The sequence below is a fragment of the Pseudophryne corroboree genome, chromosome 1 (genome assembly GCF_028390025.1).
Source record: "Pseudophryne corroboree isolate aPseCor3 chromosome 1, aPseCor3.hap2, whole genome shotgun sequence".
Classification (NCBI taxonomy): Eukaryota; Metazoa; Chordata; class Amphibia; order Anura; family Myobatrachidae; genus Pseudophryne; species Pseudophryne corroboree.
Window position 1 is genome coordinate 650944436 of NC_086444.1, and position 16623 is coordinate 650961058.

Consider the following 16623-nt stretch of genomic DNA (forward strand, 5'->3'; position numbering starts at 1 on the left):
ATACATACATACATACATACATACATACATACATACATACATACATACATACATACATACATACATACATACATTCCTCCAAATCAGTCGGCACTCACTTGCTATACACCGTCCCCTGGTGCCTGAGTCCTAAGTATACATATCTCCAAAATCGGTACAAACTGCACTCACAGGGTTTGAAATGAATAAATATGCTGGTCCATTTATTGTGACGTTTCGGGGCTGTTAGCTCCTTCTTCCAGCTTGGTGTTGTCTGGAAGAAGGAGCTAACCGCTCCGAAACGTCACAATAAATGGACCAGCATATTTATTCATTTCAAACCCTGTGAGTGCCGTTTGTACCGATTTTGGAGATATGTATGTATGTATATTGTATTTTTCTCTGACGTCCTAGTGGATGCTGGGAACTCCGTAAGGACCATGGGGAATAGCGGGCTCCGAAGGAGGCTGGGCACTCTAGAAAGATTTATGACTACCTGGTGTGCACTGGCTCCTCCCACTATGACCCTCCTCCAAGCCTCAGTTAGATTTTGTGCCCGGCCGAGGTTGGATGCACACTAGGGGCTCTCCTGAGCCCTTAGAAAGAAAGTATAGATTTAGGTTTTTTATTTTCAGTGAGACCTGCTGGCAACAGGCTCACTGCAGCGAGGGACTAAGGGGAGAAGAAGCGAACTCGCCTGCTTGCAGCCGGATTGGGCTTCTTAGGCTACTGGACACCATTAGCTCCAGAGGGATCGACCGCAGGCCCAGTCCTTGGTGTTCGGTCCCGGAGCCGCGCCGCCGTCCCCCTTACAGAGCCAGAAGCAAGAAGAGGTCCGGAAAATCGGCAGCAGAAGACATCAGTCTTCACCAAGGTAGCGCACAGCACTGCAGCTGTTTGCCATTGCTCCTCTCACACACTTCACACTCCGGTCACTGAGGGTGCAGGGCGCTGGGGGGGGCGCCCTGAGAAGCAATTATAACACCTTGGCTGGCAAAAATACCACAATATATAGCCTCAGAGGCTATATATGTGGAAAATACCCCTGCCAGAATCCAGAAAAAAGCGGGAGAATAGTCCCCGGAAAAGGGGCGGAGCCATCTCCTGCAGCACACTGGCGCCATTTCTCCTTCACAGATCCGCTGGAAGGAAGCTCCCTGGCTCTCCCCTGCAGTCTACACTACAGAAAAGGGTAAAAAAAGAGGGGGGGCACTAAATTTAGGCGCTGTATAAATTATATAGAAAAAGCAGCTATAGGGGACATAACTCAGTTAGTCCCTGCATTATATAGCGCTCTGGTGTGTGCTGGCATACTCTCACTCTGTCCCCCCAAAGGGTTTTTGTGGGTCCTGTCCTCTGTTGGAGCATTCCTTGTGTGTGTGCGGTGTGTCGGTACGGCTGTGTCGACATGTTTGATGATAATGATGTGGAGACAGAGCAGATGCCTTTAGAAGGGATGTCACCCCCTGCAGGGCAGACACCTGAGTGGTTGAGCTTATGGAAAGAAATGAGTGCACGTATAGACTCCTTACATAAGAAATTTGACGACATGCCAACTGTGGGACAGCCGACTTCTCAGCTCGTGCCTGTCCAGGCGTCACACAGGTCATCAGGGGCTCTAAAACGCCCGCTACCTCAGACCGCAGACCCAGATGTCGACACTGATACTGACACCAGTGTCGACGACGATGAGTCTAACCTGATGCCCACTAAGGCCATTCACTGCATGATTGAGGCAATGAAAGAGGTGTTACACATTTCTGATATAAATACAGTTACCACTAAAAAGGGTATTATGTTTGGGGAGAAAACTACCCGTAGTTTTTCCCCCATCAGATGAATTAAATGAAGTGTGTGAAGAAGCGTGGGCTTTCCCTGATAAAAAATTGGTAATTCCTAAGAAGGTACTAATGGCGTTCCCTTTCCCGCCAGAGGATAGGTCACGTTGGGAAACACCTCCTAGGGTGGATAAAGCGCTCACACGTTTGTCTTAAAAGGTGGCACTACCGTCTCCGGATACGGCCGCCCTCAAGGAACCTGCTGATAGAAAGCAGGAGGCGATCCTGAAGTCTGTATATACACACTCAGGCATTATACTTAGGCCAGCTATTGCGTCAGCTTGGATGTGCAGTGCTGCCGCTGCGTGGTCAGATAAACTGTCAGAAAATATTGACACATTAGACAGAGACACGATCCTGTTAACCATAGACCATATAAAAGACTCAGTCTTATATATGAGAGATGCACAGAGGGAAATCTGCCGACTGGCATTTAAAGTTAGTGCATTGTCCATTTCTGCTAGGAGAGGCTTATGGACTCGCCAGTGGACAGGAGATGCAGATTCTAAAAGGCACATGGAAGTGTTGCCATATAAGGGTGAGGAATTATTTGGGGATGGTCTCTCGGACCTAGTTTCCACAGCAACGTCTGGGAAGTCAGCATTTTTACCCCATGTCCCCTCACAGCCTAAGAAGGCGCCGTTTTATCAGGTTCAGTCCTTTCGGACCCAGAAAAACAGGCGTGGAAAAGGCGGGTCTTTACTATCCAGAGGCAGAGGTAGGGGAAAAAGGCTGCAACAAACAGCAGGTTCCCAGGAGCAAAAGTCCTCCCCCGCTTCTTCTGCCAAGTCCGCGCATGACGATGGGGCTCCACAGGCGGAGCCTGGTACGGTGGGGGGCTGCCTCAAGAATGTCAGCGATCAGTGGGCTCGCTCACAGGTGGATCCCTGGATCCTTCAAATAGTATCTCAGGGTTACAAACTGGAATTCGAGGCGTCTCCACCCCACCGGTTCCTAAAATCTGCCTTGCCGATTGCTCCCTCAGACAGGGAGGCGGTGCTAGCGGCAATTCACAAGCTGTATTCCCAGCAGGTGATAATCAAGGTACCCCTACTTCAACAAGGCCGGGGTTACTATTCCACACTATTTGTGGTCCCGAAACCGGACGGTTCGGTGAGACCCATTTTAAATTTGAAATCCTTGAACACATACATAAAAAAATTCAAGTTCAAGATGGAATCGCTCAGGGCGGTTATTGCGAGCCTAGAAGAGGGGGATTACATGGTATCCCTGGACATCAAGGATGCTTACTTGCATGTCCCCATTTACCATCCTCACCAGGAGTACCTCAGATTTGTGGTACAGGATTGCCATTACCAATTCCAGACGCTGCCGTTTGGACTGTCCACGGCACCGAGGGTATTTACCAAGGTTATGGCGGAAATGATGATACTCCTTCGAAAAAAGGGAGTTTTAATTATCCCGTACTTGGACGATCTCCTAATAAAAGCGAGGTCCAAGGAACAGTTGTTGGTGGGAGTAGCACTATCTCAGGAGGTGCTGCACCAGCACGGCTGGATTCTGAATATCCCAAAGTCACAGCTGGTTCCGACGACACGGCTACTGTTCCTGGGTATGATTCTGGATACAGTCCAGAAAAAAGTGTTTCTCCCGGAGGAGAAGGCCAGGGAGTTGTCATCTCTAGTCAGAGACCTCCTAAAGCCAAAACAGGTATCAGTGCATCGCTGCACGCGGGTCCTGGGAAAGATGGTAGCTTCTTACGAAGCAATTCCCTTCGGCAGGTTCCATGCCAGAATCTTTCAGTGGGACCTGTTGGACCAGTGGTCCGGATCGCATCTTCAGATGCATCGCTTAATAACCCTGTCTCCAAGAACCAGGGTGTCTCTACTGTGGTGGCTGCAGAGTGCCCATCTTCTAGAGGGCCGCAGGTTCGGCATACAGGACTGGGTCCTGGTGACCACGGATGCCAGCCTTCGAGGCTGGGGGGCAGTCACACAGGGAAGAAACTTCCAAGGACTATGGTTGAGTCAGGAGACTTCCCTTCACATAAATATTCTGGAACTAAGGGCCATCTACAATGCCCTAAGTCAAGCAAAATCCCTGCTCCTACACCAGCCGGTGCTGATCCAGTCAGACAACATCACGGCAGTCGCCCATGTAAATCGACAGGGCGGCACAAGAAGCAGGATGGCGATGGCAGAAGCCACAAGAATCCTCCGATGGGCGGAGAATCATGTACTAGCACTGTCAGCAGTGTTCATTCCGGGAGTGGACAACTGGGAAGCAGACTTCCTCAGCAGACACGACCTCCACCCGGGAGAGTGGGGACTTCATCCAGAAGTCTTCCAGATGCTGGTAAACCGTTGGGAAAAACCACAGGTGGACATGATGGCGTCCCGCCTCAACAAAAAGTTAAAAAGATATTGCACCAGGTCAAGGGAACCTCAGGCGGTAGCTGTGGACGCTCTAGTGACACCGTGGGTGTACCAGTCGGTTTATGTGTTCCCTCCTCTGCCTCTCATACCAAAGGTATTGAGAATAATAAGAAAGCGAGGAGTAAACACAATTCTCGTGGTTCCGGATTGGCCAAGACGAGCGTGGTACCCGGAACTTCAAGAGATGCTCTCAGAGGACCCGTGGCCTCTACCGCTCAGACAGGACCTGCTACAGCAGGGGCCCTGTCTGTTCCAAGACTTACCGCGGCTGCGTTTGACGGCATGGCGGTTGAACACCGGATCCTAAAGGAAAAGGGTATTCCGGAAGAAGTCATTCCTACGCTTATTAAGGCCAGGAAAGATGTTACGGCAAAGCATCATCACCGCATATGGCGGAAATATGTTGCATGGTGCGAGGCCAAAAAGGCCCCAACAGAGGAATTTCAACTAGGTCGTTTTCTGCATTTCCTGCAAGCAGCAGTGAATATGGGCCTAAAACTAGGCTCCATTAAAGTACAGATCTCGGCTCTGTCGATTTTCTTTCAAAAAGAACTAGCTTCAGTACCTGAAGTTCAGACATTTGTGAAAGGAGTGCTGCATATTCAGCCCCCGTTTGTGCCTCCTGTGGCACCTTGGGATCTCAACGTGGTGTTGAGTTTGTTAAAATCACATTGGTTTGAGCCACTAAAAACCGTGGATCTGAAATATCTCACGTGGAAAGTGGTCATGTTATTGGCCTTGGCTTCAGCCAGGCGAGTGTCAGAATTGGCGGCTTTATCATGTAAAAGCCCTTATCTGATTTTTCCATATGGATAGGGCAGAATTGAGGACTCGTCCCCAATTTCTCCCTAAGGTAGTGTCAGCGTTTCACCTGAACCAGCCTATTGTGGTGCCTGCGGCTACTAGGGATTTGGAGGACTCCAAGTTGCTAGACGTTGTCAGGGCCCTGAAAATATGTTTCCAGGACGGCTGGAGTCAGAAAATCTGACTCGCTGTTTATCCTGTATGCACCCAACAAGCTGGGTGCTCCTGCTTCTAAGCAGTCTATTGCTCGCTGGATTTGTAGTACAATTCAGCTTGCACATTCTGTGGCAGGCCTGCCACAGCCAAAATCTGTAAATGCCCATTCCACAAGGAAGGTGGGCTCATCTTGGGCGGCTGCCCGAGGGGTCTCGGCTTTACAACTTTGCCGAGCAGCTACTTGGTCAGGGGCAAACACGTTTGCAAAATTCTTCAAATTTGATACCCTGGCTGAGGAGGGCCTGGAGTTCTCTCATTCGGTGCTGCAGAGTCATCCGCACTCTCCTGCCCGTTTGGGAGCTTTGGTATAATCCCCATGGTCCTTACGGAGTTCCCAGCATCCACTAGGACGTCAGAGAAAATAAGAATTTACTCACCGGTAATTCTATTTCTCGTAGTCCGTAGTGGATGCTGGGCGCCCATCCCAAGTGCGGATTGTCTGCAATACTTGTAAATAGTTATTGTTAACTAAAGGGTTATTGTTGAGCCATCTGTTGAGAGGCTCAGTTGTTTTCATACTGTCAAACTGGATATAGTATCACGAGTTGTACGGTGTGATTGGTGTGGCTGGTAAGAGTCTTACCCGGGATTCTAAATCCTTCCTTATTATGTCAGCTCGTCCGGGCACAGTGTCCTAACTGAGGCTTGGAGGAGGGTCATAGTGGGAGGAGCCAGTGCACACCAGGTAGTCATAAATCTTTCTAGAGTGCACAGCCTCCTTCGGAGCCCGCTATTCCCCATGGTCCTTACGGAGTCCCCAGCATCCACTACGGACTACGAGAAATAGAATTACCGGTGAGTAAATTCTTATTTTTTTCCTGTCTACATTTATTGTTGCCGTATGGAGTACAGTATATCATCAAATGTTAGGTAATACTGACTTTGCTCTTGATAAGGTTAATGAGTGAAGCGGTGTCTATTGCAGTATGTGTGGCACACTTCAGCATTTAAAAAAATAAAATAAATAAAAATCGTGAGGAAGCTGTGCTGGTGGGTTTTTTTTAATTTTATTTTATTTTTTTACTGTTTTTCTTTTCTATTGTCTAAATTACGCAGTTCTTGTGTTTTTTCAGGTCTCACATTTACACATAACCAGAATTACAAAATGGTTGTTGACGATTATGATGAACTGCTAAAGTTTTATGAGTTACACGAAACCATTGGAACAGGTAACCTATTTTATTTTGCTTACATTTCAGATTTATTGCTCTGATTAAATCTGCAGATTTTCAAGACCTTTATTGTGGTGCAGACAATTGTTACACAGGGACACAGAACTGGCATGGATAATAATGGATACTCTGCATATGTTGGTGTTCTTGAAACAAATAGGCTAACAACTGAAAATCTTTGTTGCTAAACTGAGAATATGGGAGGTAATTCAGAGTTGATCGTAGCAGCAAATTTGTTAGCAGTTGGGCAAAACCATGTGCACTGCTGGTGTGGCAGATAAAACATTTGCAGAGAGTGATTTGGGTGAATTATATTGTTTCTGTGCAGGGTAAATACTGGCTGTTTTATTTTTACACTGCAATTTATATTTCAGTTTGAACACACACCCCACCCAAATCTAACTCTCTGCACATGTTACATCTACCCACCTGCAGTACACATGGTTTTGCCCAACTGCTAACAAATTTGCTGCTGCAATCAACTCTGAATTAGGCCCATGGTTCAGTAATGCCCATTCCACACACATGGAAACCATTTTTTTTTGCACATCAACCCGAGATTTCTGAATATGTGAATGCAAATGACCCTGCTCCCGACCAGGGTCACGGAAGCGAGATCCCGGAATATGCAAGCTTGCTAAACCCGACAAATTCCCAGGTCACATGTCTAAAAGCGTTGTAAGTCTCTAATGCTTCCTGTTCTCCAAATAAGGTTTCTGTAACTTCTGCATTGGTGATTAGGCATTTTTCTCTGACGTCCTAGTGGATGCTGGGAACTCCGAAAGGACCATGGGGAATAGCGGCTTCGCAGGAGACTGGGCACACAAGTAAAAGCTTTAGGACTAGCTGGTGTGCACTGGCTCCTCCCCCTATGACCCTCCTCCAAGCCTCAGTTAGATTTTTGTGCCCGGCCGAGAAGGGTGCACACTAGGGGCTCTCCTGAGCTGCTTAGAGTAAAAGTTTAAATTAGGTTTTTTTATTTTCAGTGAGTCCTACTGGCAACAGGCTCACTGCATCGAGGGACTAAGGGGAGAAGAAGCGAACTCACCTGCGTGCAGAGTGGATTGAGCTTCTTAGGCTACTGGACATTAGCTCCAGAGGGACGATCACAGGCCCAGCCATGGATGGGTCCCAGAGCTGCGCCGCCGTCCCCCTTACAGAGCCAGAAGAGCAGAAGAGGTCCGGAAAATCGGCGGCAGAAGACGTCCTGTCTTCAATAAGGTAGCGCACAGCACCGCAGCTGTGCGCCATTGCTCTCAGCACACTTCACACTCCGGTCACTGAGGGTGCAGGGCGCGGGGGGGGGGGGGCGCCCTGAGACGCAATAAAAATACCTTAGATGGCAAAAAAATACATCACATATAGCTCCTGGGCTATATGGATGCATTTAAACCCTGCCAGTTTTTCCTTAAAAAAGCGGGAGAAAGGCTCCGCCCCCTTCTCGGCGGCCTATCTCCTCAGCACACTGGCGCCATTTTCCCTCACAGCTCCGTTGGAGGGAAGCTCCCTGACTCTCCCCTGCAGTCCTGCACTACAGAAACAGGGTAAAACAAGAGAGGGGGGGCACTAATTTGGCAGATAAATCAATACAGCAGCTATATAAGGGAAAAACACTTATATAAGGTTATCCATATATATATATATATATATATATAATATAGCGCTCTGGTGTGTGCTGGCAAACTCTCCCTCTGTCTCACCAATGGGTTAGTGGGGTCCTGTCCTCTATCAGAGCATTCCCTGTGTGTGTGCTGTGTGTCGGTACGTTGTGTCGACATGTATGAGGAAAATGGTATGGAGGCGGAGCAATTGCCTGTAATAGTGATGTCACCCCCTAGGGAGTCGACACCTGACTGGATGGTCTTATGGAAGGAATTACGTGATAGCGTCAGCACTTTACAAAAGACTGTTGACGACATGAGACAGCCGGCAAATCAGTTATTACCTGTACAGGCGTCTCAAACACCGTCGGGGGCTCTAAAGCGCCCGTTACCTCAGATGGTCGACACAGACCCAGACACGGACACTGACTCCAGTGTCGACGGTGAGGAAACAAACGTATTTTCCAGTAGGGCCACACGTTACATGATCACGGCAATGAAGGAGGTTTTGAACATTTCTGATACTACAAGTACCACAAAAAAGGGTATTATGTGGGGTGTGAAAAAACTACCCGTAGTTTTTCCTGAATCAGATGAATTAAATGAGGTGTGTGATGAAGCGTGGGTTTCCCCCGATAAAAAAAGGGGAAAGACTGCAGCAGGCAGCCTCTTCCCAGGAACAGAAGCCCTCCCCCGCTTCTGCCAAGTCCTCAGCATGACGCTGGGGCCTTACAAGCGGACTCAGGCACGGTGGGGGCCCTTTTCAAGAATTTCAGCGCGCAGTGGGCTCACTCGCAAGTGGACCCCTGGATCCTGCAGGTAGTATCTCAGGGGTACAAATTGGAATTTGAGACGTCTCCCCCTCGCCGGTTCCTGAAGTCTGCTTTACCAACGTCTCCCTCCGTCAGGGAGGCGGTATTGGAAGCCATTCACAAGCTGTATTCCCAGCAGGTGATAATCAAGGTACCCCTCCTACAACAGGGAAAGGGGTATTATTCCACGCTGTTTGTGGTACCGAAGCCGGACGGCTCGGTGAGACCTATTTTAAATCTGAAATCCTTGAACACTTACATAAGAAAGGTTCAAATTCAAGATGGAGTCACTCAGAGCAGTGATGGCGAACCTGGAAGAAGGGGACTATATGGTGTTTCTGGACATCAAGGATGCTTGCCTCCATGTCCCAATTTGCCCTTCTCACCAAGGGTACCTCAGGTTTGTGGCACAGAACTGTCACTATCAGTTTCAGACGCTGCCGTTTGGATTGTCCACGGCACCCCGGGTCTTTACCAAGGTAATGGCCGAAATGATGATTCTTCTTCGAAGAAAAGGCGTCTTAATTATCCCTTACTTGGACGATCTCCTGATAAGGGCAAGGTCCAGGGAACAGTTAGAGGTCGGAGTAGCACTATCTCAAGTAGTACTACGACAGCACGGGTGGATTCTAAGTATTCCAAAATCGCAGCTGATTCCGACGACACGTCTGCTGTTCCTAGGGATGATTCTGGACACAGTCCAGAAAAAGGTGTTTCTCCCGGAGGAGAACGCCAGGGAGTTATCCGAGCTAGTCAGGAACCTCCTAAAACCAGGCCAAGTGTCAGTGCATCAATGCACAAGGGTCCTGGGAAAAATGGTGGCTTCTTACGAAGCGATTCCATTCGGCAGATTCCACGCAAGAACTTTTCAGTGGGATCTGCTGGACAAATGGTCCGGATCGCATCTTCAGATGCATCAGCGGATAACCCTGTCTCCAAGGACAAGGGTGTCTCTCCTGTGGTGGTTGCAGAGTGCTCATCTTCTAGAGGGCCGCAGATTCGGCATTCAGGACTGGGTCCTGGTGACCACGGATGCCAGCCTGAGAGGCTGGGGAGCAGTCACACAGGGAAGAAATTTCCAGGGCTTGTGGTCAAGAATGGAAACGTCATTTCACATAAATATCCTGGAACTAAGGGCCATTTACAATGCCCTAAGTCAAGCAAGGCCTCTGCTTCAGGGTCAGCCGGTGTTCATCCAGTCGGACAACATCACGGCAGTCGCCCACGTAAACAGACAGGGCGGCACAAGAAGCAGGAGGGCAATGACGGAAGTTGCAAGGATTCTTCGCTGGGCGGAAAATCATGTGATAGCACTGTCAGCAGTGTTCATTCCGGGAGTGGACAACTGGGAAGCAGACTTCCTCAGCAGACACGACCTCCACCCGGGGGAGTGGGGACTTCACCCAGAAGTCTTCCACATGATTGTGAACCGTTGGGAAAAACCAAAGGTGGACATGATGGCGTCCCGCCTCAACAAAAAACTGGACAGGTATTGCGCCAGGTCAAGGGACCCTCAGGCAATAGCTGTGGATGCTCTGGTAACACCGTGGGTGTACCAGTCAGTGTATGTGTTCCCTCCTCTGCCTCTCATACCCAAGGTACTGAGAATCATAAGAAGGAGAGGAGTAAGATCTATACTCGTGGCTCCGGATTGGCCAAGAAGGACTTGGTACCCGGAACTTCAAGAGATGCTCACGGAGGACCCGTGGCCTCTACCTCTAAGAAAGGACCTGCTCCAGCAGGGACCCTGTCTGTTCCAAGACTTACCGCGGCTGCGTTTGACGGCATGGCGGTTGAACGCCGGATCCTGAAGGAAAAAGGCATTCCGGATGAAGTCATCCCTACCCTGATCAAAGCCAGGAAGGATGTAACTGTGCAACATTATCACCGTATTTGGCGTAAATATGTTGCGTGGTGTGAGGCCAGGAAGGCCCCTACAGAGGAATTTCAACTGGGTCGTTTCCTGCATTTCCTGCAAACAGGACTGTCTATGGGCCTAAAATTAGGGTCCATTAAGGTTCAAATTTCGGCCCTGTCGATTTTCTTCCAGAAAGAACTGGCTTCAGTCCCTGAAGTTCAGACGTTTGTCAAGGGGGTACTGCATATACAGCCTCCTTTTGTGCCTCCAGTGGCACCTTGGGATCTCAATGTAGTTTTGGGGTTCCTAAAATCACATTGGTTTGAACCACTCACCACTGTGGACTTAAAATATCTCACATGGAAAGTGGTAATGCTGTTAGCCCTTGCTTCAGCCAGGCGTGTCTCAGAATTAGCGGCTTTATCCTATAAAAGCCCTTACCTAATTTTTCATACGGACAGGGCAGAATTGAGGACTCGTCCTCAATTTCTCCCTAAGGTGGTTTCAGCGTTTCACTTAAACCAGCCTATTGTGGTACCTGCAGCTACTAGGGACTTGGAGGATTCCAAGTTGCTGGACGTAGTCAGGGCCCTGAAAATATGTTTCCAGGACGGCTGGAGTCAGAAAATCTGACTCTCTGTTTATCCTGTATGCACCCAACAAGCTGGGTGCTCCTGCTTCTAAGCAGACTATTGCTCGTTGGATTTGTAGTACAATTCAGCTTGCACATTCTGTGGCAGGCCTGCCACAGCCAAAATCTGTAAAAGCCCATTCCACAAGGAAAGTGGGCTCATCTTGGGCGGCTGCCCGAGGGGTCTCGGCTTTACAACTTTGCCGAGCAGCTACTTGGTCAGGGGCAAACACGTTTGCTAAATTCTACAAATTTGATACCCTGGCTGAGGAGGACCTGGAGTTCTCTCATTCGGTGCTGCAGAGTCATCCGCACTCTCCCGCCCGTTTGGGAGCTTTGGTATAATCGCCATGGTCCTTTCGGAGTTCCCAGCATCCACTAGGACGTCAGAGAAAATAAGAATTTACTTACCGATAATTCTATTTCTCATAGTCCGTAGTGGATGCTGGGCGCCCATCCCAAGTGCGAATTGTCTGCAATACTTGTACATAGTTACAAAAATCGGGTTATTGTTGTGAGCCATCTTTTCAGAGGCTCCTCTGTTATCATGCTGTTAACTGGGTTCAGATCACAGGTTGTACGGTGTGATTGGTGTGGCTGGTATGAGTCTTACCCGGGATTCAAAATCCTTCCTTATTGTGTACGCTCGTCCGGGCACAGTATCCTAACTGAGGCTTGGAGGAGGGTCATAGGGGGAGGAGCCAGTGCACACCAGCTAGTCCTAAAGCTTTTACTTTTGTGCCCAGTCTCCTGCGGAGCCGCTATTCCCCATGGTCCTTTCGGAGTTCCCAGCATCCACTACGGACTATGAGAAATAGAATTATCGGTAAGTAAATTCTTATTTTAATACAGTATTGTCAAATATTTTTTTTATGCTTGAGTTACTTGGCTGCTAGCAACAAATTAATTTTGCAATGTGCAAGGCAACGAGGAGCAGGAAGGATGAATTTTTTGATCGTACCACAGCCAGTTGGAATAGATCTTTCTGCTGCGGGGTACACTGGGCTCCACAAGGATTCACATTGATCCGAGGCACCAACAGGCTCAAAGCTTTTGACTGTTCCCAAGATGCTCTGCGCCACCTCCTCTATAACCCCGCCTCCATGCACAGGGAGCTTAGTTTGTAAGTTGGTGCCATGCAGTAAGCAGGCATTTAACAGGGGGCTGCCTCAGGCAGCCTATTCAGGCCTTTAGACAGTCCTTTGTGGATGACCCGGATTTGATTGAAGCAATCTGGCTCATTCTTCAGGTGTCTGAGCCTGAGACTGTCTCCAAGAAACCGGATAGGTTTAAACGTAAGAAGGTGGTTAAACAAGTTTTACCTCATTCTCAACACCTCAGGAATCCTGGGAAAATCCGGGGACAAAATTCACCGCGGATAAGAGACTGTTGGCTCGCTATCCTCTCTCTGCGGAGGTCTGTACAAATTGGGAAACCCCTCCGCCTGTAGATTCTCCTGTGTCATGTTAGGTTGTTTGCTCTGCTTTGCCAGTAACTACCGTCACTGTTTGCTCTGCTTTGCCAGTAACTACCGTCACCTCTCTGAAGGAACCGACGGATAGACGTGTGGAGGGCTGTTTAAAAACTATTTATACCCTAACGGGGGCTGTGCATAGGCCAACAATTGCAGCAACTTGGGCTGCTGAGGCGTGGGCTCAAAAGCTTGAGGCGGAACTGCCTTCCAAAGCATCTGACCATGCTCGACAATGTCTCTCGTATATTACCACGGCTTCTCTGTACCTTAAGGAGGCGGCCTCCGATGCCTGGGTGCTTGCGGCCAAGGCTGCTACTACTTCCGTCTTGGGCAGACGTATCCTTTGGTTGAGATCATGTGTCGGTGGATATGAATTCCAAGAAAACCCTGGAGGTACTTCCTTTCAAGGGAGACATTCTCTTTGGAGAAGACTTCTAAGATTGTGGCTGATCTGGCTACGGCTAAAACAGCTTGCCTACCTAGTACGCAGCGCAGAAGGCTAAAAGTACTTTCCCTTGGCCCTTTCGTCCTCCAGGAAAAGCAAAAGGTCAGGCATACCCAAAGCAAGCTTGTGCTTCCAGACCTGCCCAGACCGAAGCGTGCCTGGGCCGCCCGTCAGCTAGCTTCCAAAACTAACAAGCCTGCCGCATGACGGGGCGGGCCTCCCTCTGGGGGAACCCAGGGTGGGGTGCAGACTTCTAGGTTTTGCCCAGGAATGGTTGAAGACCACTTCAGATACCTGGGCGAGGGAAGTTGTTGCTCGAGGTTACGCCATACCCTTCAAGAATCGTCCCCCGCAGCGATTTGCCTGACAGATGTGCCTCTGGATCCGCGGTTTCTAGTCCCGAATCAGAACGGGTCCTCGCAGCCCATTCTCAGTCTGAAGTCATTGAACAAGCATGTGCGGATCTCTGTTTCGTATGGAAACGCTTCGCTCTATTCTGGCCATGGAGCCTGGGGACTATATGGTCTCCCTGGACATTCAGGATGCCATCTGCATATTCCTATTGTGGTATCTCATCAGCAGTACCTGCGGTTTGCGGTGGGCAGCCTTTATTACCAATTTTGGGTGTTACCCTTTGGTTTAACAACGGCTCCGCGAGTTTTCACCAAAGTTATGGCGGTCATGATGGCTACACTCCGCCGTCAAGGGGTCAGGATCCTACTGTACTTGGACGATTTGTTGATCCTGGCAAATTCCCCAGAACTTCTCCTGTGTCATCTCGATCTGACGGTCCAGTGCAAGAAATCCCACGGGTGGCTGATCAACTGGAAGATATCCTCCCTAGTTCCTGCTCGGAGCATGTTTACATCTGGTAGAGTTATTGAACACTCACAACCAACAGTTGTTCCTGTATCGGGAGAAAGTCCTGAAGATTCAGGACAGGTTTCGGTGCTTCCTATCTCGTCCGATAGTGTCGATACATTTGGCAATGCAAGTGCTAGGTCTCATGGGGTCTACTTTCGACATGGAGTATGCTCCATTCCACTCTCGCCCTCTGCAGAAGTTAATTCTGACCAAGTGGGATGGCCTGCCTCACCGGATCAGATCTCGCATGATGTCCTTTTCTTCGGAGGTCCACCTGTCACTGAGATGGTGGCTTCAGGACCATCGATTTGAGCAGGGGCTGTCTCTTCTGGATATCCAACTGGGTCCTTCTGACAACGGATGTCCGTCTGAGAGGTTGGGGCGCGGTGTTGGAACAACACTCTCTCTTCAGGGTCGGTAGACTAAGGAAGAGTCTCTGCTCCCGATCAATATTCTCAAACTGCAGGCAGTGTTCAACGCATTGACAATGGCCCAGCATCTAATACAGAACAGACCTGTTCAAGTACAGTCTGACAACGCCACAACGGTGGCGTACATAAATCTTCAAGGCGGTACTCTAAGCTGCATGGCAATTAGGGAAGTATCACGGATTCTTCATTGGGCGGAGCGCTATCTGACTGCCATATCCACAGTATTCATTGCGGGCGTCCTGAACTGGGAGATGGACTATCTCAGTCGTCCGGATGTACACGCAGGAGAGTGGAGCCTCCATCTGGAGGTGTTTCAACTTCTCGTGGACAGGTAGGACCTTCCAGATGTGGATCTGATGGCGTCTCGACACAATCACAAGGTTTCGGTCTTCGGAGCAGGGATCCTCAAGCTGCGTTCGTGGAAGCTCTGGCAATTCCATGGAACTTTTAGCGACCTTACGTGTTCCCTCCGGTGTCACTCCTGCCCAGAGTAATACGGAAGTTCAAGCAAGAAGGAGGAAACCTGCTTCTGGTCACTCCAGCGTGGCCCAGACGGCGCTGGTTCTCCGATCTACTGGGTCTCTTGTGGGATCGTCCCCCTTCTACTTCCACAACAACCAGACCTCCTAGTTAAGGGCCCTTGTGTTTACCAGGATTTGGCCCGTCTGGCTTTGACGGCATGGCCCTTGAGGCTACCGTCCTGAGGGCCAAGGGTTTTTTCTGAGGCGGTCGTTCAAACTATGTTGAAGGCCCGTAAGCCGGCTTCTGCTTGGATCTACCATAGGGTCTGGAATGCATACTTTACTTGGTGTGCATCTCGCAATTATGACGTTTTCAAGTTTAGTACGGCCAATTTATTGGCTTTTCTACAACAGGGCCTAGACTTAGACTTGCGTCTGGCCTCCCTCAAGGTTCACATCTCTGCCTTGTTGGTTTGGTTTCAAAGAAAAATTGCTACCCTACCTGATGTCCATACATTCACTCAGGGTGTATTGCGGATTCAGCCTCCTTTTGTGCCACCTGTGGCCCCTTGGGAATTGTCGTGGTTTTGGAGGCCTTGCAAGTGTCTCCGTTTGAGCCTCTTGCCTCTGCTGACCTTAAGTGGTTTCCCCTTAAAGTCCTTTTTCTTGCTGGCGATTGCTTCAGCTAGAAGGGTCTCAGACTTTGGTGCCTTATACTGTAAGTCTCCCTATTTGATTTTTCACCGTGACAGGTGATTCTTAGAACGCAGCCAGGTTATTTACCTAAGGTGGTGTCTTCCTTTCACCTTAACCAGGAGATTGTGGTTCTGGCCTCTAATTCTCCTGAGTTGTCTTCCAAAGAGCGGTCTTTGGATGTAGTATGGGCTGTCTGTATCTATGTGAAGAGAACTTCCTCCGTTAGGAAATCTGATTCTCTTTTTGTATTATTTTGTTTTTCACAAACGCAGCTGGCCTGCTTCCAAGCAGACTCTGGCCTGATGGATTAGAATGGTGATTGCACATGCTTATGTACAGGCTGGTCGTCTGGCTCCTGCTACCATTAAGGGCCATTCTACTCGGTCGGTTGGACCTTCTTGGGCAATTGTGCAAGGCGGGAACGTGGTCTTCAGGGAACACGTTCTTAAGGTTCTATGCCTTTGATACCGCCGCTTCCCAGGATGCTTCCTTTTGGACGCCGGGTTGTTGTGCCCGCTACAGTGCATCCCCTCCCATAAGGAACTGCTTTAGGACATCCCGGGTGTGAATCCTTGTGGAGCCCAGTGTACCCCGCAGCATAAAACGAGATTTATGGTAAGAACTTACCGTTGTTAAATCTTTCTGCAAGGTACACTTGGCTCCACAAGGCGCTCACCCTGACGCACTTAGCTTCTTTGGGTTGGTATTGGCATAGCCGCTGACACCCTCTCCTGTGGCGAGTGTGTGGTGTACTTAGCTACGAGCGGTTGTCGTCTCGGATACCTGCTACTGCATTGGGCTGGTTAACAAAACTGCGCTCCCTGTGCATGGAGGCAGGGTTATAGAGGAGGCGGCACTGAGCATCTGGGGGAACAGTCAAAAGCTTTGAGCCTGTTGATGCCTCGGATCAAGATCCTACTCTACACCCTGATGTGAATCCTTGTG

The 16623-nt window shown here is 49.3% G+C and overlaps 1 protein-coding gene across 2 annotated transcripts in view; it reads left to right on the forward strand.

The window, feature by feature from the left end:
* MELK (maternal embryonic leucine zipper kinase) overlaps nt 1–16623 on the forward strand; it is a 300470-nt gene that overhangs the window by 62245 nt on the left and 221602 nt on the right. For both annotated transcript variants that reach the window (XM_063914642.1, XM_063914643.1), the window contains exon 2: nt 6307–6402. In XM_063914642.1, coding sequence (XP_063770712.1) covers nt 6339–6402 — 64 coding nt within the window. In that variant the 5' untranslated portion in view covers nt 6307–6338. The remainder of the gene's footprint in view (nt 1–6306; nt 6403–16623) is intronic.